At 39.5% G+C, this 27219-nt stretch overlaps 1 protein-coding gene across 3 annotated transcripts in view; it reads left to right on the forward strand.

The window, feature by feature from the left end:
* Positions 1-27219, forward strand: part of GABRB3 (gamma-aminobutyric acid type A receptor subunit beta3) — a 259983-nt gene that overhangs the window by 204669 nt on the left and 28095 nt on the right. For all 3 annotated transcript variants that reach the window (XM_042840835.2, XM_005283304.5, XM_065580825.1), the window contains 2 exons: positions 19204-19424; positions 25358-25440. In XM_042840835.2, coding sequence (XP_042696769.1) covers positions 19204-19424; positions 25358-25440 — 304 coding nt within the window. The remainder of the gene's footprint in view (positions 1-19203; positions 19425-25357; positions 25441-27219) is intronic.

The following is a 27219-nucleotide window of genomic DNA, read 5'->3' on the forward strand; positions in this document are numbered from 1 at the left end:
ATACAGGCACACAAGTAGAATAGGTTGTATGTATGTGTGTGCGCACGTGCACACATGCAGCAAATCTCGTAAATATACATTTGGGTATGCATCTGAAAACTTGGCACATTATTGTCAATGAATTTTGAATACATTTACATCATGTGATGCTATTTCTACAGTTGTTTGTAACAGATAAATCCATAATTCTATTAAAGAATTTTCCTAAACAAAGAATAAATTACTCCCTCTGGTAGATGGTTATAGAAATTATAACAAGATTTAGGATTATAGCAAGTAAATATTCAGCGGTGCTGATTCCAAAGGGAGACTGTCTGGTATATTATGTTATGAGGGTATACAACACATTCATCACAGTAAGTGATAAAAGATTTTCAAACGTGCACCACACCCACAAATGGGACCAGATTTTCAGAAGAGTTCAGCACCCAAATAAGCAACCAGTCTTTTAAAGTGCTTACTACTCAGCAGCTTCTACTGTTCTGAATGGGAGCTGCTGTGTTCTGGGCTACTTTGAAAGTCTGACCATATGAAAATGAAGTGCTTGTCAGATAAAACTGGATAAAAGGAAGAGATCTGATGTATGACTAGTTCACATCAAGCACCAGAAAATTCACACACATTTAATTTCACAATTTGAAATACAGCTCTCTTTTTTAGTTTATATAAATCAAATGAAATGGTAATTCTATTTCTGTTGGTAGCTGATAATTGTAATTCTAATTAGCAAAATACAAACTCTATTTCTAATCAGCATGGAAGCAAATTAATTACCATCGTGGGTTACATTCATCTCTATCTGGTTGCATAAACAGAGACAAAATCAAAAATCAGTATAATTGGATAGGCTGGACCAATATTTATTTGTTACCCATTGATTTACACTGGAATTTTCTCTGGCTTCTGGTGCATCTTCATCCACTACTAGTATTTGAATCCAGTCTTAATTACTCTATGGGTATCACAAATTTTAATACTAAACTTCATTAGGAACAATATACTTTAGTATTTACACTAACAATAACCTGAAGGTTATTTAAAGGTAAAACAAGTGTTTAAAATACAAAAAGTTCTTAAGATCTAAAATCCCTAGCAGAAAACATGTATAGACTTAAAATATATTTATTTAGAGAATTAAATATTTGAAAATCTCTTCTTTAGTTGCCAAGATCTGTGTTTCACCTATGAGAATTGATTAACATTACTTAATTTGAGGTGAATAATGCAGCTCCCTGCTTTGTTTTGATTGTCTGTCATCAGCTCTTGCTGGTGAACAGTTTTTGGAATTCAGACCAAAGAGCCCTGAGCCTGCTGTCGTATTTCCCTGAGTGGAGTGCCACTACTAAGAGGATACCAGTGTCCCTTTTCATGCATCATTTCAGAATTTATCCTTTTTAGCCTACAAGTTATATTTGGTTATTAATTGAGATTAGTCCAATTTTAAATTCTAATATAAAAAGCACTTTGTTTTTGTCCATGTACATTTTAATAAAATGTAAACCGTACACAAACAAAAATGACCTCCACCTTAGTTGCAAGATATATGTCCTCTAATGCCTTGCAGAAGCAAGACTCTGCTGACTACTGTGTTGCAATGGGACCTTAACATTAAATGGCATTACACCAATAAATGAACATGGATTGACAAGAATGAGTGTATATGTGGATATCACAGTGTTTAAGCTTAAAAGAAAATGAATGTAAATTCCCAGTTAAACAAATACAACTGCCTTATTAAAACAATATTTTGAATCAAGTATATTGTTTACTAATTTCCAAAGTATAATATAAATATTTAATAGTCTAATTCATTCCAGTATTTGTTTGTATCCTAGGCATATTACCTTCACTTCATGCAAACTTTGTTTTTTCATGTTATGCATATACAAGCATTGAAAGGTAATAATTAAGGACATCTGCTTACATTTACCAGGAGCAGATGTTGGATGAATTAAAATGAACACAACTATCACTCAGTATCATTAAGGAATGGCATCTATAAGGATTCCTGAACACTAACAGGCAGTTAAATATTCTACATTGATATCTTTATGCTATTTGCAAAAATTTCATTTACAAAATTATCTTCATAGCTAATTGAATCAAAACTGAATTGCATAAGTATTTCAGGACATCAATTTCTACTTTCTTTCCACTGAAACCATAAATGGTTTGTCAGCCGTGATGTCTGAAATTCATAGCTTGTGTTGTCCAGTTGATAGCAATGCTTATTAACGCCACAGGACGACCAAATCAATTCATGTACAATTCAGCAGTATTCTAAACAACTTAATCACACTCTGAAGCTCCATAGTTAGTACCAAAAAACACTGCTAACTGTGCTGAGCTGGATGATCAATGATGGGAATTTTGTATATGAAGAAGCCATCTGGGCATCATATTTTACCTTCTCTTTCGAGTTCTAATCTGTGTGAGAGACTGAGATGAAAACAACATTAGAGTGTGTAAATGTTAGAACATACTTATATTCAACCATTTATTGTTCATGTGAAGTCCTGGGAGGGAACAGAAAGAATTTCCCCCCCTCCCATGTAAAAACAAAAGGTACACCAAAAATTTGTCATTGGCAGACTTTGAGCTGTTTGACAATAATAGTTAAATTATATAGTTGGTTTCACAAGGACTATGAACTATATCCATGCTAACTAAAATCTGTGCTAACTAAGACTTCAATCCTGAACATACATATGGCAGATGTTTAACTATTTATGCACTTGAATAGTCCATCACAATAAAACCAACATATCCAGCAAACACTATCAGAACTTTATTGTACAAACAGCCCTTTTCACCCATTCTACAATAACAGAGTGTGGATGCAATGAAGGAAAAACAATTTAGATAAGGAAAATACTTCCATCCTTTCAATGTGTTTGTATCAATAGTGAAGAAATATAAATATTTTGACCTTGTCTTTTCAATTAGTAATAATTTTGGAGGAATCTCATATCACACAAAATTAGTCATTTCACCTTCAGATATGTAAGGTAAATATTTTATGTAAAATATATTCACAAAAGCTTTCCCTATTAAACATTTTCTTTATTTCTATATTGTATACACATAATAATGTAAAATTACGTATAAAGGCGATTTGTGTACTTTTATTATGGGTAGATTAAGAAAAGGAATAAAGCAACCTATTTATAGTCCATTGCACATTCTTTTTTTACATAATCAAAATAGATAAAGGCATATATGACTGTACTCCATCACCAGAGAACTCCATTTTAAAGGGAGTGCTCTGGAAACTATAATCTTTCTCAATTACATTCATATGTACATTAAACATTTACATTGTAGCAATTACCAGTTCAGATCTTGGATAATATTTCAAAGTTGAAGCTACTCTATTTATGTAGTTATCAATACCCTAAAAAGAAAAGACACAAGCAGATTTGTAGAGCATTTTCAATTTTATATACATTACAAAAGGCATTCCCTTAGCAAGCCATTTTATCTGTAAACATGGTTCAGGCGCAGTATAGCAAAGATAGGTATGTGTGTGTGTTGGGGAGGGGTCAGGAAGGGGGGTGTTCTTCTTTGCAGCTTTTTGCAGACAAAACTCTCGTTCACATGTACACAAATAAAATGTATATTTAGGTGTGTATATATATAATATTTTCCCTTGAATACGGTGCTTGGCTTCATTTATTTATTATTTTGATTTGATGCCAAGCTTTTCAAGTATAGCTGTCATGTGACCAATATATCCACCCGGCAGCAATAAGAAGTTTTTAAAGCATCTATTCAGATTCATTTTCAAGTTAGCATGAGTACTGCATTTGATACAGAAGACTATATAACTTGTTTTAATATTTCAGTTAAATACAGAAGGAAGAATGATGTAGGCTCAGAAGGCCTGGAAATGAAAGTAGCTCTTGTGTTTAAACTGATTTTTTGTTTTTAGATTATAAGGGAAAATAGAAAAGGAAATAAGGTAATTAGTCTCGGGGGGGGGGGGGGGGGGAGGGAATCAGTGAGTGAAATCCTGGCCCCACTGAAGTCAATGGCAAAGTTCACCTTACATTCAATGGAGCCAGAATTTCATCCAATATAGTTATGTATCCATTATTTATGTTTGCTGTAACACTGTGAACTCTTTGCTATAACAGTGACATATGCTCAAATATATCTTTTTAAAGTTGGGAATTTTAAAAATAATATCTTGCACCTGAAGTTTTCTTTCTTTCTTGACGAGAGTTTAGTTTAATATTTTGATGGTTTAAATAGTCATAGGCAAGTAGTAGAAGCGTTGGGCCTGATCCTGTGAGGCCCTGAAGCTCCTGGGATTTGAAGGCACTCAGGACTAGACCCACAAAACGATTCAGGTGTTGCTGTCAGTGACTGGGACATGGGTCAGAAATCAGCACCAAGGGATCAGAGCTGGAATCAGAGGTCAGGTGCCAGAGCCAAGGATCAGAGTCAGGAATTGGCGCCAACGTTCAGGACCAGGTTACCTGGAGCTAGTTAAGGCTGGGGCCAAGGCTGTAACAAGCAGATAAGAAGCTATCACAGACATGGGCAAATGGTGTGAGTAGTCATTGATGTGCTGCTGTTGCTGGGCTTAAGAGTCGGTCTGCTGACTCTTCCAACCAGTGACTCTTCCAACCAAGAAGGCAACCTAATACAGGCCAGGTGTGTTTGTTAGGGGGCCCGGAAACTGGCTGTGAAGGCCCTGCTTCCAGACTAGTTCTGCTGCAGACCCTGGTTCCTGACCGTTGCAATGCTCAGTATTGAGTCTTGTAACAACTAACTTTTAGGTACCCTGCCACCCATTGGATTTCATAGCCCTGAGCTAAGAACCCAGGGAGAGAAAGGCGCCTCATAATGGGATGCTTAGAAGCCAGCAAGCTGAGTAGGGAGAAGCTGGCCCCACCCCACAATGGGACTTAAATGTCTAGGTTGGGGCTGGAGGGGGATGCCTCCTTCTGCGTGGGATTCTCATCCAGGAACCCTCTGCTAGAGTCAGGCACCTACGCCAGGTCAGCGCTTTTTCATACAAAGCCAGAGAGGAAGAGAAACCCTGCTATAATCTATAGTCCAGTGGTTAGAGTATTCACCTGGGATGTGAGATGTTTTCAAATCGCTGCTCTGCCTGATTTGGAGTAGGGACTTGAACCCACATCTCCAACCTCCCAGAAGAGTGCCCTAGCCACCAGTCAATAACAGGGTGGGTTTATGTCTATTTCTCTTGTTGAAACTGTTCCACCTGATAGAAATAAATAAATAAAGTGCCAGTTTGGTGCCTAAGTCCTTTTTTTTGGCTCTAGTCTAGGGTCTTGTCTACACTACACAGTTCTGTCGATAAAAGCTGACTTTTGTCGACAAAACAGTGGAGGTCTGCACACTGCAGTGCTCCTCCCACTGATTTAACTCTCCTGCAATGCCGGCATAATAAAGCTACCTTGACGAGAGTCACAGAGCTTTTTGCGACAAAGTTAGAGTGACGCAGTGTCAGTGTAGACGCTGTGCTTGCTTATGTCACCCTTAGCTTCACAAATGTTATGCAGAGCACAACAGGCTGCTATGACCATGGGAATATTTTTCTCTTTGAGGTCTAACCTACCAAAAAGGCAACACCAGAAACCCTTTGATCTGTCAAATGCATATTCAATGGTCATTCTGTAGCTGCTGAGCCTGTTGTTGAAGTGCTCCTTGCTGCTGTCAAGGTTTCTGGTGTAAGGCTTCATGAGCCATGGGAGTAAGGGTCTCCCAGGATCACTATGGGCATTTCCACATCCCCTGTTGGAATCGTCTCGTCTGGAAAGAAAGTCCCTGTTTGCAGCTTTCTATTCAAGCCAGTGTTCCTTAAGATGCGTGTGTCATGAACCTTCCCTGACCAGCCATGGTGATGTCAGGGAAATGACACCATTGATACATCAGTGCCTGCAATACCATAGAGAAGTAGCCCTTTCTGTTGATGTACTCCGTCACAAGGTGATATGGGCCAAAATTGGGATATGCGTGCCATCTATCGCCCGGCCACAATTAGAGAATCCCATTGCCGCAAAGCCATCCACTATTTCCCGCACATTGCCCAGAGTCACAGTCCTTCATAGCAGAGGGCAATTAATTCCTTGCACACTTGCATCACTGAAACCCTCACAATGGACTTCCCAACTACAGACTCATTCACGATTTACCGGTAGCAATCTGGAGTTGCCAGCTTCCACACAGCAATCACCACTCACTTTCCCACTGTGAGGGCAGCCCTCATTTTGGTGTCCTGGTACTGCAGTGCAGGGGTGAGCTCTGCACACAGCTCCAGGAAGGTGGCTTTGCGCATCCAAAAGTTCTGTGGCCACTGCTCATCATCCCACACCTGCATAACAATGCAATCCCACCACTCAGTGCTTGTTTTCCAAGCCCAACAGCTACGGTCCACTGTGTGCAGCTGCTCCATGAATGCCACCCTCAATCTTGAATTGTTTCTTTCCATGGCACACAGCAGGGCAGTCACCACAGATTCTTTGTCAGAGTTGCAGCTCATGAAGTACTGCAAGATCAGCAACGTTGTGCTCATAACACTCAACACAAGTCTGCAGTGCAGAATCCATTCTTTTAGGAAGAGATGGCAGGCGTACGGTTTACAGGGGCAGTTGAAAAATGGTGCAAAACACAGTCAAAAGTCCTTGGAATGATGGGACAGAGAAAACTGAATACTGGGACAGTGATCTTGCCCCCATGATGCACTGTGATTCATTCTGAGAACTCGTAGCAGCAGAAGGTGGCAATTTGCACAGTAGGATAGCTACTCATGGTACACTGCTCTCTGTCAGCGCTAGAGCACCAACAGTGGACACGCTCTGGCTACACAAGGAGCATTGTGTGAACATGCACAAGTGATGTAATTACAGCAATTTACGATCATTGAAGTAACTTAAGTCAACTTAACTCTGTAGTGTAGACATGGCCTAGCTCTCAGTGCTTGCAAGAGGTGCTCAGCGCCTCACAAGTTTTAGCCTTAACTCTCAAAAATTACTTTCCAAAGGTGCATAAATGTTCCTTTTATAACAGAATGTCTAAAGGTGAAGAGACACATATTTCAGTTTGACCTTAAGAGTGTGTTTTTCTTAGTTCAATATATCTAAATATACTTCTGTTTTATTTTTAAAATCTTGAGTACGAGAAAATTGCACGAGTTCTGAAGTTCTATAAATATGTATTTTGAATTATACAGTGGCAGAACAGGCTGGACTGTTTGCACATCTCTTATAAACATTAAGTACCGTTTTTATTGAAAATTGTGCAGGTCAGTTTTGATGTTTTATGTTTTCAAATGATAGGTCCAACACTATGCATATATGATTATGATATTTAAAATATAATTGAGTTTGTGGAGCTATCTATGAAGGTTCTTATATGGTCCCCATCAGTGTAGTACTGAGTAGTTTGCAAACATTAACAAATTTATCTATACAACACTTCCTTGGAGGTAGGAAAGTATTGAATAAACAAGTCAAGTTGCATCAACTCATCCAGTTGTCCCCCCCCCCACCAATTTACAATATAGGGGTATTTCAGGTAATACCAAAGAGGTATTCTAAGAACTAGAAGCATGAAAAATCCTTCTTTCTCCAAAGGTACATATACTAATTCTTCGGCTCCTGCTCCCAACTCATAAGTGGCAAGAACTCCCATACCTCTAGAATAATAGGGTAGCAGCTAACTTCCCCAAATTGTGAATGGTACATTCCTCTCATGTCTAGGAGGTGTAGCACATTTAACCATCATTCTTTTTTCACTGAAGTCAGATAAGAAGCTCCAATTGACTGTTGCTGCATCAGTCACTTGAACAGCTGAAGGCTAATGAAACTTTGCATTTTTCCTTAGGTTCTAATCAGTATTTAAATTAATGAAATTAAATTTAACTATTTCCTTGAGATTCTGTCAACTTTAAAAAAAAGTGTATTTGTGCTGCACAAAGCAACTATGGTGTCTTGCTCTGCTTAAGGTTATTTTTCTTTCTGATCTGTAATTTTCTAGGATATTTGTGTTCCTAACTATATCTCTCTTAGGGTTTTCTATAGTGCTCTATGTTATTTATCTAGGCAGCTGACATTCTTATTTCTTTTCTCCTCTGATGTTTTTTTTCATCATTTGAAATTTTATATCTTAGCTGTCCATACATCAAGTGGATTTTATTTGCAACTTATCACACAGTTTTTAGGTGGGCTCCCAGGGGTATATCAAACTAGCATACTTCTGACACTGGGCTACCTCTCTGCCACCAGATCAATGAGGGTATTACACTTCTAAAGTATAAGGGTATACGGGATAGCTTCTGCTACCTATCCATGGTGACTGGAAACTCCAGGTCGCTGAGGTCTCAGCAGGCCTTGTGGGACAGATGATACTCTGGATCAGGGAGGAAGACATAAAGAAATTATTTCCCTGTCCCCAGCTGTAGGTGATTTACTAACCCAGAGTGGGACAAGGTGGGTGAGGTAATATCTTTTATTGGGACAATTTCTGTTGGTAAGAGAGACAAGCTTTTGAGCTACACAGAGCTCTTCTTCAGGTCTGGGAAATGTACTAAGGCCATGTCTACACTACCACTTATGTTGGCAAAACTTATGTTGCTCAGGGGTGTGAATAAACACCCCCTGAGCAAAATAAGTTATGCTGGCATAAGTGGTAGTGTGCACAGCACTATGTCAGTGGAAAGCGTGAAAGCTTCTCCTGTTGGCATAGAGTGGCTACATGGGAGATCTTACAGTGGCGCAGCTGCATCCATACAACTGTGCCTCTGTAAGCTATCTAGTGTAGCTATAGCCTAAAACTGTCACAGCTAAATACAATATCAAACAGATAGTTTAGCATAAATAGTTAGCACATATGCTAAGGTGCCACTTAAGGTGAAGTGGCCCATTAACATCCAATTCATAACTTTGCTAGACACTAAAAATCATGGTCTTAATAAAGACATGGATTTATGGTTTATGGCAACAATTTGCAACCCACAAACTCCCCTTTTTGTCCTATGACTACAGTAGTGTTGATGGGCCACTTCACCTTGAGTGGTTGCCTAGAATATGTGCTAACTGCTTATGCTAAACTATCTGTTTCAGCTTGTATTTAGCTGTGACATTCTTAGTACCTTTCCCAGACATGAACAAGAGCTCTGTGTGGCTGGAAAGTTTCTCTCTCTCACCAACAGAAGTTGGTCCAATAAAAATATTACTTGTCTCTCTGATATCCTGGGACTGACGTGGCTATAATAACCCACAGTGACTCTGTTGCAGGCTTGATTGACACTCTGGTGCTAAAACATTTGCAGAGGCTCTTTCTCTGTGACTGTATGCCAAAATACACTCCAAGCACCAGCTCTCTTACTAGACAGGTTTCAGAGTAACAATCCTTACTAGACAATCCTCCAACTTTGGGTAGGAAACACTGAGGCTGGGAAGACACTGTCATGCCATTACTGTGACCATAGGAAGAGCTGAGTAGAAAAGACAACATCCAGCCTGAGGAGCGCCAACACTCTTGTGTAACCACCCTCTCTCAAGACACCAGCATACCAAAGTGAAGGACTAGTGTTGGGTGCCCAGGCATTTCCTCTCTTGCTATTCAGAGAAGGCTTCTCTTCTGTTGCTATAGCCACCCTCTTTCTTTCACATGCCGAATGGTAGGCATCTTTGCCTGGTTGCTATGTCAACCATCCTCCCTTTGCATGCAGAATGCCTAACAGCGGTTGATATGGCAACCTCCCTCAGAACATTTATACATGCTGAGTATGTGACAAACACTTTGGAGAAGGCATTTTTGGTTGCTCAGCATGTTGGCATACCACAGGGCAGCAGCCTGGGGCTGAACACGTTCACACAACCATACACTGAGGAGAAGTGCAGACATTCAACATGAGCTGTGAGCAAATCCTGAGGTGGGGGAGCCAAGGTAAAATTGCTGCCTCCCACTCCCATACCTGACCTTATAAGCACATCAAGGATAAGAACCAGCTCTGACTGTTACCACAGAACACTGATGTACATAAGAAACCATGATGCACAAGATGATAACCAATGTTTCAAGTGGGTGCCTTAAACATATGATGGCCGTGGCAAGCCTCTCTTCCCACGCATTCAACTGTATATGGAAAAGAGGCTTTCTGAACATGAGATGTTCTGGAAACTTTCTCTGTCTCTAGCAGCAAGTTGCTTCTCAGAGGCGGCATATTTATACTCCGCCCTCCATGTGCAGCAGTAGAGCTAGCTGAATTTTTTTTGACTGACACTTTTTTCAGCGAAAAATGCAGATTCAGGTCAACTGAAATGTTTCATGAATTCATGTCAAATTCACCAAATTGATTTGGCAGGGGGAGGGGAGTGGAGGGCAGAGTGAAAACACCCTGAAAATATCCAAATGTTTTGTTTCAGTATTTTCAAAATGAATTTTTTTTTTATATTTTGGTGTGAAGAAACCTTTCATTTTGAAATGTGCTTCACTTTTATTATTTTAAAAAAATAAAAAGGTAATATCTTGAATAATCAAATGAAATATTTTGTTTGATCTCAAAAAATTATTATTTTTTCCAATTTTTTGGTTCACTGAAAAAGTATATATATACACTATATTTCAGGTTTGTTTGAAATGATTTTTCTTCAGTGTTTTGGTATGGCCAGTGAACCAAAATATCAGTTATTCACACAGCTCTAATCAAAAGAAGATGAAAAGAAAATCATGTAAATCTTGTAACAAAGTGTCAAAAATAAGCTGCTTCCTTGAGGGTCTATATAGAATCAGGGCCGGCTCCAGGCATCAGTGCAGGAAGCAGGTGCTTGGGGCGCCAATGGAAAGGGGCGGCACGTCCGGGTCTTCGGTGGGAATTCGGTTCCCTCTCGGAGGGAAGGACCGACCGCCGAATTGCCGCCGAAGAATGAAGTGGCACAATAGAGCAGCCGCCGAAGTGCCACCGATCGCAGCTTTATCTTTTTTTTCTTTTTTTTTCTTCGCTGCTTGGGGTGGCAAAAAAGCTGGAGCCGGTCCTGTATAGAATCAGCCTTTTTTTCAAGGTATTTGGTGCGCCTCAGTGCAGCCAAACCTCAGGGGGATCCATAAAATCCATGCATATGTTCTACTGATGCTTTTAGCTTCATCACACAGGTGCCCAATAACTCCACAGGGGCCTGGTCATGCTTCATTAGGAGGCCCCCAGTACTCCTGCCTGGTATGGCTGGTGGGTAAGCAGTGTCCAGTCCCAAAAATGCTACAAGGAGTACCAGACACTGCCTTGCAGTCAGGGAAGAGGGTGTCTAACTGCATAATTACACAGTGCTTCAGTGTTTCAAGTCAGAACTTGATGTTTACAGGACTCGAGCATTTCAGTTTAGCTGAGATGTGCTTAACAGAGGATAATGTTTCCATTACCAGTGTTTAGGGCCAGTGCCTTTTACAACACCAGAGATCAACATGCAATGCCTGGAAGCTTGCTCTGCACCAAAGTATCGAGATGCAAGAAATGCATAGGAGGGCAAGTCTGTGTAGAAAGACCTTTCCACACCTACCAAGACAGCAATTTAAGACTAAATTTTCAAAAGTGCCTAAGTGACTTGAGAAACCTAAGTCTCATTAGCTTTCAATGAGACTTAGGTACTTTGAAATTTTTACTTTTTGATATTAATCAAGCTGCTTTAGCATTGAATTTCTCTTGGTAACAGAGCAATATTTTAACCAGGGAGGACAATTCTCTTGCTGGGGGAATGTGTGACACGCTTCCATCCGGTTGTTATTTCTCTGTTCATAACCCTATAGTTTCAGTGTACATTAAATTAGTACTTTCCTTGTAAAGACATGGCTGAACAGCCCTAACACTGCTGCATAACTTTTGTTGACTCATTGAGATAGATTTGGTTTTTTTAACTCCACCAGGATATTGTGGAATGGGATGGAGACTCTTTGGGAGGCAGAGGAAACCAGGGTCTGTAAGAGAGAGGTTTCAGCTGGGAACCATCATGAACAGAAAAGCTTGGGGAGAAAGCTAAGTGTGAGGTTTATGTTGCATTATTATTGATAAAATTACCCTAAAGCCAAACCCCAGAGTACATTTGGACTATAGGCAGAATGTATGTAATCTCAGAACAGAAGGCACGAATGAACACCCCTGCTCACAAAGTGTTCATGCCATCTGTTCCCTGGAAGGCATTCTGCCTTTAGGGGAAGGCTCCATACCATGGCATAACCCCCAAGGGCTAGTTCATGCTTATAGTACTGAAAGGTGTGAAATTCTAACTTTCATTCTCACAATTCTTATATTAATAAATAATTACACCATAATATTTGAGAACTTACGATGTGTCAGTATTGTACAGAAAATGGAATAGATAAGGTACCTTTCTCAGGGAGCTTACACTGTCATGAGACCAAAGCCAAAATACATTAAAAAGTTAGCAGAATGCTGTGAGTGTCCTGGAATATTGTACTGTCTTTGCCTATTTAAGCTACAAGTTTCTTCACGTTGAGACTAGGGCTGTCAATTAATCACAGTTAACTCATGTGATTAACTAAAAAAATAATAAGCATGATTTAAAAAATTAATCGTGATTAATCGCAGTTTTAATCACACTGTTAAACAATAGAATACCAGCTGAAATGTATTAAATATTTTGGATGTTTTTCTACATTTTTATATATATTGTATTCTGTTTAGTAACTGAAATCAAAGTGTATATTATTTTTGATTACAAATATTTGTACTGTAAAAATTATAAACAAAAGAAATAGTATTTTTCAATTCACCTCATACAAATACTGAAGTACAATCTTTGTCCTAAAAGTGCAACTTACAAATGTATATTTTTTTTGTTTGTTACCTAACTGCAATCAAAACAATGTAAAACTTTAGAGCCTACGAGTCCACTCAGTCCTACGTGTTCAGCCAATCGCTCAGACAAACAAGTTTGTTTATATTTGCAGGAGATAATGCTGTCCGCTTCTTGTTTACAATGTCACCAGAAAGTGAGAACAGGCATTTACATGGCACTTTTGTAGCTGGCATTGCAAGGTATTTACGTGTCAGATATGCTAAACATTCATATACTCCTTCACGCTTTGGCTACCATTCCAGAGGACATGCTTCCATGCTGATGACACTCATTAAAAAAAGAATGCATTAATTACATTTGTGACTGAACTCCTTTGGGGAGGATTGTATGTCCCCTGCTCTATTTTAACCACATTCTGCCATATATTTCATGTTATAGCAGTCTTGGATGATGACCCAACACATGTTGTTCATTTTAAGAACACTTTCACTACAGATTTGACAAAACGCAAAGAAGGTACCAATGTGAGATTTCTAAAGATAGTTACACCTCTCGACCCAAGGTTTAAGAATCTGAAGTGCCTTCCAAAATCTGAGAGGGACGAGGTGTGGAGCATGCTTTCAGAAGTCTTAAAAGAGCAACACTCCAATGCGGAAACTACAGAACTCCACCACCAAAAAAGAAAGTCCACCTTCTGCTAATGGCATCTGACCAAATAATGAAAATGAACATGCACTGCTTTGGATTGTTATCGATCAGAACCCGTCATCAGCATGAAATGGTGGTTGAAGCATGAAGGGACATATGAATTTTTAGTGCATCTGGCACGTAAATATCTTGCAACGCCAGCTACAACAGTGCCATGAGAACTCCTGTTCTCACTTTCATGTGACATAAACAAGAAGCGGGCAGCATTATCTCCTGCAAATGTAAACAAACTTGTTTGTCTTAGCTATTGGCTGAACCAGAAGTAGGACTGAGTGGACTTGCAGGCTCTAAAATTTTACATTGTTTTATTTTTGAATGCAGGTTTCTTTGTACATAATTCTACATTTGTAAGTTCAACTTTCATGATAAGGAGATTGCACTACAGTTCTTGTATTAGGTGAATTGAAAAATACTATTTTTTTTTCTTTTTTTACAGTACAAATATTTGTAATCAAAAATAAATATAAAGTAAGCACTGTAGACTTTGTATTCTGTGTTGTAGTTGAAATCAATATATTTGAAAATGTAGTTGGGATCATATTTTCCTTTTTCTCTCTTCTCACTGATAAATAACAAAAATAAATATGTGAACTGTCATTACAGATATCTGACTAAGTATTGGGGAAAAAATGGTAATCTCACGTAACACTGTGCAAGGCAACTGTTGGTGAATGCTGATTTTTTCAGTGCTGACCAGTGTGTGTGTGTTTATTATATATCTATTTAACTGAAACCTTATTACAAAAAATTCTGAAATGTACTTATAAACTTCTTGAATCCCTCCTGTGTATGCCGGTGTGCCTAGTAGGGTGTGAAAAGTCAAAAGCATGTTTTCAAAGTACAGAATGCAGGAATTTAGCTCCCATTAGCTTTAATGGGAATCATGTAGTTCAGTCCCTGATTGATGCTTTAAAAATATGCCCCTTACTCTACAGTATCCATATCTAAGTTATGGGGAGACTACTAGATGGATTTTCCTGGTTTATTTTATCCTTTGAATGAATGAGCTGTATGGTTCCATCCAAAATAAATTGTTTAAAACAGTTGGGAATAATTCCATTTCCCTGTAGGCCAAGAAAGCAGTTGATATGTATTTACATTAAAGAATAAATCTAAGACAAGTTCTCTTGCATTTCAAGGAGGTATAAATCAATCCTCAGGAACACTATAATAAATATTTTAACAAATAATTTAAAATCATGAATAGTTATATTAATATTATAAGCTATTGTGATTAACTATAATACTCTATTAACAATTATTTGGAGAAATACACCAATTTCTACAGTTAATGGCCAGTTTGTTAACATCCTCCATGTGTAGTACACTAAAATGGACTGTAAAGTGTAATTGTAAATTTTATGGTATTTCTGCAGCGGTACATATTGTTAATGTTATTTTTGACAGGCAAATCATTATATATTTATTTATATTTGTTTTCAATTTACGGAGCATTGAGGGCAAAGCCAAAAATAACTACTCTGTAATAGAAAATCAGTTCTTTTCTATTTATACTTAATATATTATGGTACATTAGTAGATTAGTAACTTTAGTAGGTTTTGAGTGGCTGAAAAGCTATGTAAGAATAAATAATACAGTGTACTTTCTACAGATGTGTTCAGTCTGTAAAGAGAGGTACCATTTGGGGAATATTTGTTTAATTACCATATACACCTGCAGCATATATAAGGATATATTTTGTAAGACTGTATTATGCTCACTTATTCACGTGTGTTGGAGATAATGGACACTACTTACAAAGAGCATAGGCACATTCTATTCTATTCTATTCTATTCTATTCTATTCAGGTTCTTGCATGGCCCTCATCACCATAGTAGCTGAACACCTTCTAGAAGTAATGAAAATATTATCTGCCATGTTTGGTTCTTTCATTCTCCCTTCTCCTCAACAAAAAACTGTAATTAAAAAAATGTATAATGTATACCTGTACTATGTGTTTATATTAGCAAAAGCAAGGTCAAAGTGCACCTTGCACTGGAAACAAAAGGTAGTGAGGTTTGTTGTGGTATTTAATTCCTGTGGAATGAATTCCTACAGTCTTGGACTTGTCTTGTGCTGTCTTCTGCACAGACAAGCTTTGTCCTTGCAATGGACAGTTCTACTCTGCCTGAGGATAGGAGCTGAGCTACCAGCTGTAGTCCTCATCTTGAAACTTTGGGCAGTGTTTTAGGTAGGCTGGGCCCAAATCATTGAGTGCCTTGAAGGCAATGACTGAACCCTTTGAATCTGAGAAGCCAATATCATGATTTGATGTGCTTATGGAAGCCAGTGCTAGTGAGGAGACAGGCTGCTGTATTCTGTACCAGCTGCAATTTTTTGAGGCTGACAGTTTCATGTACTATAGAAATAATCCAACCAAGAGGTGACAAAAACTGAGGCTAGGTTATCATCCATCAGCATGGGATGCAGTCTTCTAGCCAGCCACAGATAATAGAACATGTTACTTGCAAATGTTGCTACATGAAATGCATCATGCATCAGCAAAGCATTCGGGAGCACTCCTAAACTGAAAGTTGAATTGACCAGTTGCTTGTGCATTTTCAGCCAGTGAAGACTGCATTTTGTCTAAAACCCCCTCAAAATACTTTCCTCTGCTAACCAACATAATCTCTGTCTTGTTCGGGTTGAGCTTCAACCAGTTGTTCTTCATTCATGAGCTGATCTCATCCACTCACTGGGCCAGCAAAGAGACAATGGTGTTACTTGAGAACAGCATATCATTTGCATATTGTTGGCTCATGAGTTCATGATATCTTTCCACTTCTGCTAGTAGCCGCATGTAGGTATTGATCCTCATCTGATACAAATCAGTGTAACTTCATTGAAGTGAGTGGAGCTACGCTGTTTTGCAGAAGTTGAGGATGTGACCTCTAATGCCCACTCTTTTCTTATTCCTTTTCTATCAGAATAATTTCAGCAGAGTTTTATCACCTCTGTAACTTCATACTTTTACCTAGAGTGGAAACATTTTTTTATCAGAATTTGCCAATTTTCATGTAGAATTGTTTTGATTTCAATGAATTTCTGATGGAAAAGTACCTGGTTTCTTGCCACCTCATCTAACTCATCAGCTAATTAGGGCAATCAGCTAGCTGTTAGCATGTATCTTATATCATACAAAAGAAGAGACAGTTTTTCTTGAAATTCCCTCTCCTATTGTTCAGATGCTCTGTTTCAATTACATTTGAGTGAGAGCTGGTTACTCTTTCAGTGCAGTAACAGATCACACTAGTGGTTTTATGCCTTTTTTCCTGCTCCTTCTAAGTTATGCAAAATACATTTTATTATATAGTGTGCATTTTACAATACTCTGTATATATCCACTATTTCACTTATTCACAGTCTCCTGATGTTGGACATTTGAAGCAAAAAAAAGTACTGTGCTATCTTTATTATTAATAGAAACAAACATTAATCAAGCCACAACTGGTAGAGAATGTATTTGTTCTTATTCATCAACATCAGAATGCCAGGAGGTATACGGTCCTCCTGATGCACTAATAGGAGCTATGCACGTGCACTGGGAGCAGCATATACCTTTTCCTTTGATGAACGATGATGATTAGTCCCACTAAGAAAAGCTTTTCAACCAAAAGATTGGATCAGGTTATTCTGAATAGTCATGTCAGATTTGGCCTTTAAAGCATAAACTGCACTCAGTTCCACAAGGACCTCTTTTCTCCTACCATTTGGTTCCTTTGTTTTAAATGCTCTTAGCTTCCAGAAAGGGAAAAACTTACCCAATGACTATAATACTGTATTTGCCAAGCAATTAAAACTAGTTTCTTAAAGCAAGATATCTTGCCTCATTAAAGAGAATGATTCACTTGATAAAAATCCCAAGGACTCTGAATGTTGAAGGGGGTTAGTAGTTTTGTTTGAGTCTGAGGAGGAATGTTTGGATCTGATTGAAGCACTGGGTAGGACTGATGCCTGAAACTAGGATTTCTCAGCATGAAACCCTTTCCCAAAAATGGACATACAGGCTGCCACCAGCCCTAACAGTTTTACTTAGACACATTTATGATAATTCCCACCCAACCTGAGAGAAGCAAGCCTGAGGGTTTCTGTATCACCAGCTTTCTAAACCACATGCAAATGGAGATATCTTGTGGCTTGCACACTTCTAGTTCACTGTTTAAATATCTGTTTGGAGATTACATTAACTTCTCAATGCTACGTGAATATTTTTGCTATTTAAAACACTTGTATATTATTGAAAATCAGTATTTTAATAGGCAATGTTTGTGTTTTTATTGTAAATTATAGCAACAATATTATAAGGTCTGGTCACAAATTTTCTGTTTTATCTTGAATAATCAATTTGGTTTTCATACAAAGAATTATGAAAATAAAGGAGCCTAAAAAGGAAAGGCCCTGTCATATTTTATAATAGATGGAAAAAAGATATTTTGAAGATTTGTTTTCCTTTTGTATGAACAGAAAAACTTAGTATGAAATTCATTTTGACTCTAACTTATTTTGCTAGTATTATGAAATATCCACATGCATTTTTATGTTTTTGTATGATATCCTAGATCACTGGTTTTCAATCTTTTTTCATTTGCAGACACCTAAACAATTTCAAATGGAAGTGCGGACCCCTAGGGGGTTCATGGACCACAGGTTGAAAACCACTGTTCTATGGTAATGACAGCCTTTTGCAGATCCCTTTGACATAGTCTGCAGACCCGAGGTTGAAAACCACTGTCCTAGATTCAGTGCATGAACCACATAGATTATGGTTTATCACAGAGGCAGGGAACCTCTTCCCAGCATGTTAATTGTGGTTTTATTATTGACATGATCAATTAAAATTTGCAACATCTTAAAATAGCAAAAGATGTATTAAAATGGTTGAATAAAGTTAGGCTCCTATATCCATGTTTAGGCTCCTAAATAAGAGATCTGATTTTCAAAAATGCTGAGTTCCCAGCACCTTCAATTGACTCTACGCACAAAGCCATGAAAATCAAATATAGAAACTAGTATAATCAGGCTAGTAGAACTTTAGCTAGGGTTTACCTACTGCTCATGTATATTACAGCATGGTAGTAAAATCTTTATACTATGCCAGCATATATTCTCATTTTATAGGCACACATATGCACACCGCATCTTTCCAATTTTGCTTTCTGGTATAATTTTGACTGCTGTTCAAAATATTTTGCATGGGGTGCCAGAGACTGGCAATTTAGTCCTATCTGTGTCTGTTTCATGATCTGTAAAATGGGGATTGTAGCAATATTTACCTACTATTTAGTTACCCACCCCACAAAACACCCTTCATCTCTCTCTTATTATGAAGCTGTCACACAATTTATAGTGGTAATTTGTGAGAGAGAAAAAGAGAGAGAGAGAGAAAGGAAAGATGCTAAAAGCAGTTGAATTTGCTAGAGATTTTGAAATACACATTTAAACTTACTTGAAACCATTCCTGAGTTCTTTAACATTATTTAAAACTTTCATGGTCTAAATTGTTTTTTTGCAAGGTAAATGTAACTCAAAATGTAGCTAAAATTGAGAACACAGAACAATGAGGATGTTAAACTACTGTTAGTAAGAATTTATTTTTTATACAAGGTGTCACCAAATACGTAAAGTTTATTTCCTCAGTAATGAATTATTGACTCTCTAATCAAGCATTGACTGCAGGGTTTTTTTCTTCTCCATTTCCCCACCAGGATTATACCTTAACAATGTATTTTCAACAATATTGGAGAGATAAGAGACTAGCCTATGCTGGGATACCTCTCAACCTTACGCTTGATAATCGAGTGGCAGATCAACTCTGGGTGCCCGACACTTACTTTTTAAATGACAAGAAGTCATTTGTGCATGGAGTTACAGTGAAAAATCGAATGATTCGCCTTCATCCAGATGGAACAGTGCTGTATGGCCTCAGGTCTGTACTTTATGATGAAGATTTCATAGCCATTGTTTTGTATTGTTGATATTTGTTTCCTGGTACAAGGTTATTACACACTCTATGTAGCATATTATGTAACCTTCACAGTAACCCTGAAAGATGCCTGTAGAAAATAAATAACATACTCAAAGTTTCTTAATTTTGCCACCAGTGTATTCAGTCAGCTTTTATCTGTTTATACAGCGTCACCATAACTGGAAAGTTCTGCAGCTACAGAAAGTTGAAAGGAAACCATTAAGTGCAAACCTAAATATTTCATTCAAAAAATATGGGCAGTGAGGTTTAATTTGGGTGCTGAGTTCCTCTCTTGATGTACCACTATCCAGTACTGGAAAAAATAAACCATGGAAAAGTTAAGTCCATAATATTAAAACATGAATGTGTGTACCTTCTAGATTTTATATTTACTCTGGAAGTGTAAAGGGGCTCTAAAGGACGCTGCTTTATATCCATTTTAAGTCCCTGTACATTGCCAGAGCAGTAAAAAGGGGACTTAGTGAAATGAGAATCAGGCCTGGAAAGTTTAATTGAAATTATAGAGAAGGTGGAACTCTCTACAAATTAGGAAGGAATGAGGATGTGGAATATTCCCACCACAACCATTTTAATATGTACCAGAGCTTCTGGTTTTATCAGGCACTGAAGTTTTATTTGACTTTGTCATTGATTCATCACTTCCCAAACTTCCATTCTGCATAAACTAGGGAGGGGTGAGCCTGTTTATATAAAATAAAAACAGCCCCACACCTTTATGGAAGTCCACAAAGTTGGGTACGTGCATGTTCAGCAAGTGATTGCTGCACCATGAACTATGTTTAGTGAAAGGAGGCTTTTGCTTTTGCATGCTATGTACCCATGTTGCAAATGCTGAGATGTTTTGCAGCAGCAGCAACCTGAAATCTTACTTTTGAATTCTTCCCTTTTTGAATTTAAATAAACAAACAACATAGAGCTGAATCTTTTATTTTATTCTTCTTCAAGAATCAGCCTCACAAACAACAACGTAAAAATATATGAATATTAGCAAAGTACAGTTATTGCTTTGAATTACAAGTACTTCATTGCAACTTTGTATATAAATGTTGTGGCAATGAACCTCTTTCATGACATCAGGGCTCAGCATTTCTCCCTCTGGCATTGAGGGGACTTGGGGTAAAACAATCCCACTTTGGAGGTTTTATACTTCACGTTGGTTTATTTACAATATTTACACAGTAGGCCTTAGGGTTGGCCTGAGGGCACCTTTAAACAAAAACAAACTAAAATATTACATTCCCTAACTCGCTGCAGTACAGCCTCTCATGCTGGCTACCAATTGCCAGCCACCTCTCTAACCCACTCCGGGCCCAACTATGCTGGGAGCCAAGGCCCCTTTCCCAAACAGAAATAAACACAAGATTTGCCCTTATAGTAGGGTGACCAGACGTCCCGATAAAACTGGGACTATCCCGATATTGAGAAGTTTGTCCCACGTCACAACCGAAGTACGGCAGCCCTTTTTTTTTCCGCTTAGGCGGCGGTGACAGGCAGAGGGAGCACCTTTTCAATTGCTACACTCACCCGGCACGTCCGGGTCTTCAGCGGCACTCCGGCGGCGGGTACTTCTTTCTTCGGCAGCAAGATTTATTACCAGCTGCCAAAATGCTGCCGAAATGCCGCCGAAGACCATCAGTGACTGAAGGACCTGCCGCCGGAGTGCCGCCAAAGACCCGGACGTGCCGGGTGAGTGTAACAATTGAAAAGGCACTCCCCCTGTGGTGGTCCCGATATTTTGGAGTTATCATCTGGTCACCCTACCTTATAGGGAAAACCAGCTCTTTACCTTGAAGAAGCCTTCTCCCCCTGCTAAATACAACCCTTCTGCAGCTTCTTCTCCTCTCTTGTCTCACTCACTGGAAGAGGTTTTCAAAGGTCATGGGCTGCCCTTAATTGGACTCAGGGTGTCCTTAATCAACCTGAGGTAACTTCTTTCCGTTCATAGGAAAAAGGGCTTTAACCATTCTAAGACAGATACACCTGCCTTCAACCATTCTCCCAGAACTCTTCGGTCTGACTTTGTCATAAAGTGTTCACAGCACATTCCCGAATCAATTTGATTAATATTAGTTATAAAATTAAAGTGCAGTATTAATTGGTAGAAAATAATTTATTTGATAAATTTAGTCTGCTCTTCTGCAGACAGTGAATTCCCATTAGCAGATTGCACTTTCCTTGAACGTATTCGTTGTTTGAATTTACTCAATGAGAAGAGACAGAGGGACATGGACTTCAGTGCCAGCAGCACATAGATTATACCCAACTTGCAATTTTCTTCATACACACATCACTCTTGCCCAGCTTTTGCTGAGCCTGCAAGGGAGAAGAAGCTCCTGAAATTAACTCTTAGCAAAAAGAAAGGGGAAAACATTCTGAAAGCCTGGTCAAAACCTTAACCTCCTGGATCAAAGTTGCAAAGGTGGTTTGCAGACTTGTGCTCCATCTAGGCTTTGCTGCTTCTGAACAGTCAAATGACATCACCAGCCAAAAATACCTTCTGACATCTTCATCTGGTCATGAGGCTATGCCTCTTCTTTAGTGAGCACCTGGCTTTTGTAATTTTCATGTTTGACACCCCCAGCACTCAGTTACTACAATGCACTGGATGATAGAAAATATCATGAGACAGCTCGAGGTGGTGACCCATCTTCTGAGCAACACAGATCCCTGAAAATGCCTGATGAAAGTGACCTATATGCCACACTGGCTCCATGTTAAGTACTGGAAAATTCAGAACCCTGATCTTCAAAGCCTTCAAGGGATTGAGCCATGGTTATCACAGGTTTCTTCTCTGCCACAACAACCTCTATCCGTGAAGAACAATGGAATTAATAGTTCCAAGGATGGGACTGGACTTTCTCAGAACCTGATCAATGGCTGTGGAACTTCCTTCCAGTTGTCTACAGATGTCACCATTTGCAGCGCAAAATGTAAAATGCACATTTCTGTGCAGCAGCTTTTCCTCAATAATAATTCAAACAAAACAATGTAATGTCATTTACAAAGAGGGGATAGAAAATAAAGTAGCCTTGGCTGTTGTATGCTTACCAGATGCAAATCTTTTTGCCCTCAGATGCTATGGTGATGGAGCATGTTATAAATACTTAAAGTGAGAGAGAGAATTGTTTTGCAAGTCTTTTTAATCTGTGAATTGGTTATTTTTAGTATTCAATTCTCAGTATTTGAACATTCACGCTATATTGGTTAGTTATGGTTGGTCAGATAAGGAACGTGACATTGCTTCTGTTCTTTAATTGAATGAATGGAATTTTTATAAGCAGGAGGGAAGGACATCTGAATTAGCCACTGGGACTGTGAACCTCTCAGAGAGAAGTTCTTAGTGTACTTAAATTTACTTAGACTGTAATCTTTTGGGGGAAGGGACTATTTTTTTATGTTTCTGTACAGTGCCTAGCGCAACAGATTCAGCACCTTTAGGCAACACAGCAATATAAATACAAATAATAATAATAATAATTAATAAGGTTGCAGTTCGGGAGAGGTGTCAGGAGATAAACTAACTTAGGGAATTTTGGTTCCTTTCTGTATTGCATGCATACAAAGTGTGTGTGTGTTTGTGTGAAAGTCGATCTTTGTCTGGCTCATATAATTGCTTCTCTATCAGTGCTCTGCTGAGGGGTTCTAGGAATCCTGTCATCCTGCTGTGCCAGACGGCGTCTCATTCCATAAAAAAACATACCTCTTCTTCTTGTGTGCATAAGCTAGCCCGAGTGAACAAAACTTTCCTTTAGGGAGCATGTGTGCAAGGAAAATGAGGTTGTCTGAAAGTTCACAGAAATTGTACACAAATGGAACTGAGCATTACTGCAGCAAATGATTTTGTACATTTGAGTAAATGTGGTATTTACCTATCTGTTTTATTTTTTTAAATCTTTAGTTTGATGTTTTGGACTTACACGTTCGTGTCTTGATTTAGTACATAAATATCCTATATAGCTTTGATGGAGCATATTCTTCCTGACAATGCAACCTTGCAATACATAGATGTTGGTGGGGCTTAGGACAGAGTACATTATCTAAAAAGGCATAAGGCAACCTAATATGTTAAAGGCAAATACAAATTTGCAAGCTGCATCATTTTTAGTAAATATACCAAATTTATCTTTTATAAATGTCCATTTTCTGTCTACTTGGTATTTGCCAATAGTTAAAGACACTAATATTTGAGAGACCTTGATACTGCAACTGCCTCTGCATGAATTTAACCCATGCAGATGCCATGGCAGGATCTGGAACCATGTGACCCATTGTTCAATGTAGTAAATATTTTCCTTTTAAAATAGAATGGGATAACAGCATAATAATCACAATTACATATTACTGATTTTTCTTATTGTTTTGAATTGGAACTACCAATATTGTATTATATGCAAAATAATTTGATTTCATAATAAGTGTGACTTTGTAAAATTCGTAATTGTTATGATTGTGTAATTTAGAATGTTCCTGCAGTGATCACAGATAAAATGTTAAGTAATTTTTTTCCCCTGAGTGCATTACTTGGTGCTCGTTTTAGGTGCTAAGTTAGAGTTGCTAACAATCATACTGCAGAGACACTAGTTTCCATAATTAATAATCCTGAGTCTAGCACCTTGACTGAGGAGCCAGCGAGGCACTGGGCAGATGTTCAATTGAGAAAAATCCTTCTCCTAAGCCACAGAGCAGCTGTGGAAGCTGTTCATTGTAAACTATTCGAGTCCATTGGGACATGTGTTAAGACAGAACATCTGTCAGGGCAGACATGCCATTGGGCAGCTGAAGGAACATGTAAAAGGGGCCATCTGAAAGAATCCCTCCATTGAACACTACTTAGAGAGGGAAACATGAAAAGAGTGGCCCAAGGTAGACAGTGGTGGCAGAGCTTTGTTCATGTACTAAACGACCTTTGACAGTGAAGGAAGGATTCAGATTCAGATTTTTGTTTAGGAATTAACCATTTTTCAAGTTTGTGTCTATTAACATCAGAAAAGGGTTAATTTGGTTTTAAAATGTGGACCTAATCAAACATAGAAGGTAGTTTAAATATGAACTTCACACGAAAGCAATATTAGATACATGATGCTCCCTTAGCACATGCTAAAGGCTAAGACTTCAGTTCAGCAAAACACTTAAGCGTGTACTTACACTTAAACTTAAACAGATATTCAAGTTCATTGCTGAATCAGGGCCTCCATGTCAATATTAATACATTATTTTTAAAATTAAGTTCCAATTCTGAGTCAATATGTGGCTTAATATAATTGCTTTGAATGCATACATATATTTTATTATTTTAAATTGAGATTTATAAAAATAATTTGAATATATTGATCATTTCAGTATTTACTATACATTGATTGTAAAAATATGCTAAATTTGGATTGAATGTACAAGTTGTACTATCACATTTAAATAAGCTTAACTATTTTGAATCTATCCTTCCACTGGCTGCTGTGGATTTTATTTCTTTATATGGGTTTTGATAAAACATAACCACAGTAAAACCATGTTGCATGGTAGTTAAAAAAGATGAAGACGAAAAACTGAACACAAATGTAGGATAGTAAAAAGCGTCATCATGACATGTGTAGCAAACTTTTATGGTTAAACACTTTCCGATATAAAGCGATGTTCTTTAATCGTGACAAATGTTTGAATAGTACTTACACACTGAGCCCCAATGGGATGATTCAAGTGCCACTTAGAGTGGTAATCTTACTGAAGTCAATGGAACAACTCATTTGAGAAAGTTCTGCTCAGTGTAAGAGCTGCAGAATCTGGTCTGTAGTCCATGCCTTTCTTTAAACATTCCTCACGTTTAAAGAAAAAAATGAATGATTGGCCTACTGTAATTCCATTTGTTTGTATTTCAGAATCACAACTACTGCAGCTTGTATGATGGACCTGAGAAGATACCCATTAGATGAACAAAACTGTACTCTGGAAATAGAGAGCTGTATGTATATATACAGATACAAATAAAGTCCAGTTCAGTTGTGTGGGCAGTTTTCCCCAGTACAGCCATAGAACAGTCATCCTGATGCCTAACAAACATGCGAATTCCTTAACACAATGACTTTTTGGAGTGTTTATTTGATTTTATGCATCATTTAAAATATAAGGGAATTATTAATGTCAGGCTTGCATGTTGTGTTGATAAAAAGTGGGTTTAGGAGATAGAAAGAATGATACAGTTCATCACTCCAGACTGATTAGGTAGAGGTAGTCACTGGATATTTATCTACAACATAAGAACGAAAGTTCATATTTTAATCAGATTGACTTTGAAGAGAGCAAACACTGAGACACAATTTTCTTTCAGTGTACTTTATTATGCATGAATGGCCTTGCCATGGGACCTCGCTGGCTGTCATGCCCACTTATGATTTGGAGTTCAGCTCCACACTCAAGCAGATTCAATCTTCAACCTTGTTGTTTTCTATAATTGGAATATTCTGATATTTTATAATTGTGCTTCAAAAGCCACTGCTCTGTTTCTGCTACATGATGGGGAATGAGGGGAATGTCTACATCAGGGGTCTCAAACACGGGGCCCGGGGGCCGCATGCGGCCCACGGGGTTATTTTCTGCGGCCCGCGAGCTCCTTGCGCCCCCCCCGCCCTCCCCCCAGTGTTTACCTAGAGTGGCTCTCTGCCCGATGTGCACCGGGGGCAGGGCAGGCTCCCTGCCTGCCTGCCTGCCTGCCCTGCCCCCGCGCCACTCTGGGAAGCGGATGGAACCTGGGGAAGGAGGGGCACAGGGGTGTGTGTGGCTGTTGCTTCAGGCACCGCCCCCAGCAGCTCCCATTGACCGCGGCTCCCCGTTCCCGGCCAATGAGAGCTGCTGGGGGCGGTGCCTGAAACAACAGCCACACACACCCCTGCGCCCCTCCTTCCCCAGATTCCGTCGGCTTCCCGGAGCGGTGCGGGGGCAGGGCAGGCATGGAGCCTGCCCTGTCCCCAGTGCGCGTTGGGCCAGAGCCCACCCCCCGAACCCCTCCTGCAGCTGAACCCCCTGCTGTACCCAGCATGCACCCCGACCCCCTGCTGCCCCCTGCACCCCTCCTACACCCCAACCCACTTCCCTGAGCCCCCTGCTGCACCCCGACCCCCTGCTGTACCCCGCACCCCTCCTACACCCCAACCCATTGCCCTGAGCCCCCTTCTGCACCCCTCCTGCACCCTGACCCCCTGCCCTGAGACCTCTGCACCCCACACCCCGACCCCCTGCCCTGAGCCCCCTGCCGCACCCTGCACCCCTCCTGCACCCCGCACCCCTCCGGCACCCCAACCCACTGCCCTGAGCCCCCTGCTGCACCCCTCCTGCACCCTGACCCCCTGCCCTAAGCCCCCTGCTGCACCCCACACCCTTCCTGCACCCCAATCCCTTGCCGCACCCTGCACCCTGACCCCCTGCTGCACCCCTCACCCCTCCTGCACCCCACACCCAACTCCCTGCCCTGAGCCCCCACCACACCCCACACCCCTCCTGCCTCCCCTGGGGGCAGGGAGGGGGTGGAGTTGGGGTGGGGATTTCAGGGAAGGGGTTGGAATGGGGGTGGGAAGAGGTGGGGCAGGGGCGGGGCCTCGTGGAAGGGGTGGAGTGGGGGCAGGGCCGAGGGCGGCGGGGGGGAGGTGTCAGTAAATGCGGCCTTCAGGCCAATGTACTAGTCCTCATGTGGCCCTCGTAGTCATTTGAGTTTGAGACCCCTGGTCTACATACATAAAATATCACA

This window comes from Chrysemys picta, chromosome 1 (genome assembly GCF_011386835.1).
Source record: "Chrysemys picta bellii isolate R12L10 chromosome 1, ASM1138683v2, whole genome shotgun sequence".
Lineage (NCBI taxonomy): Eukaryota > Metazoa > Chordata > Testudines > Emydidae > Chrysemys > Chrysemys picta.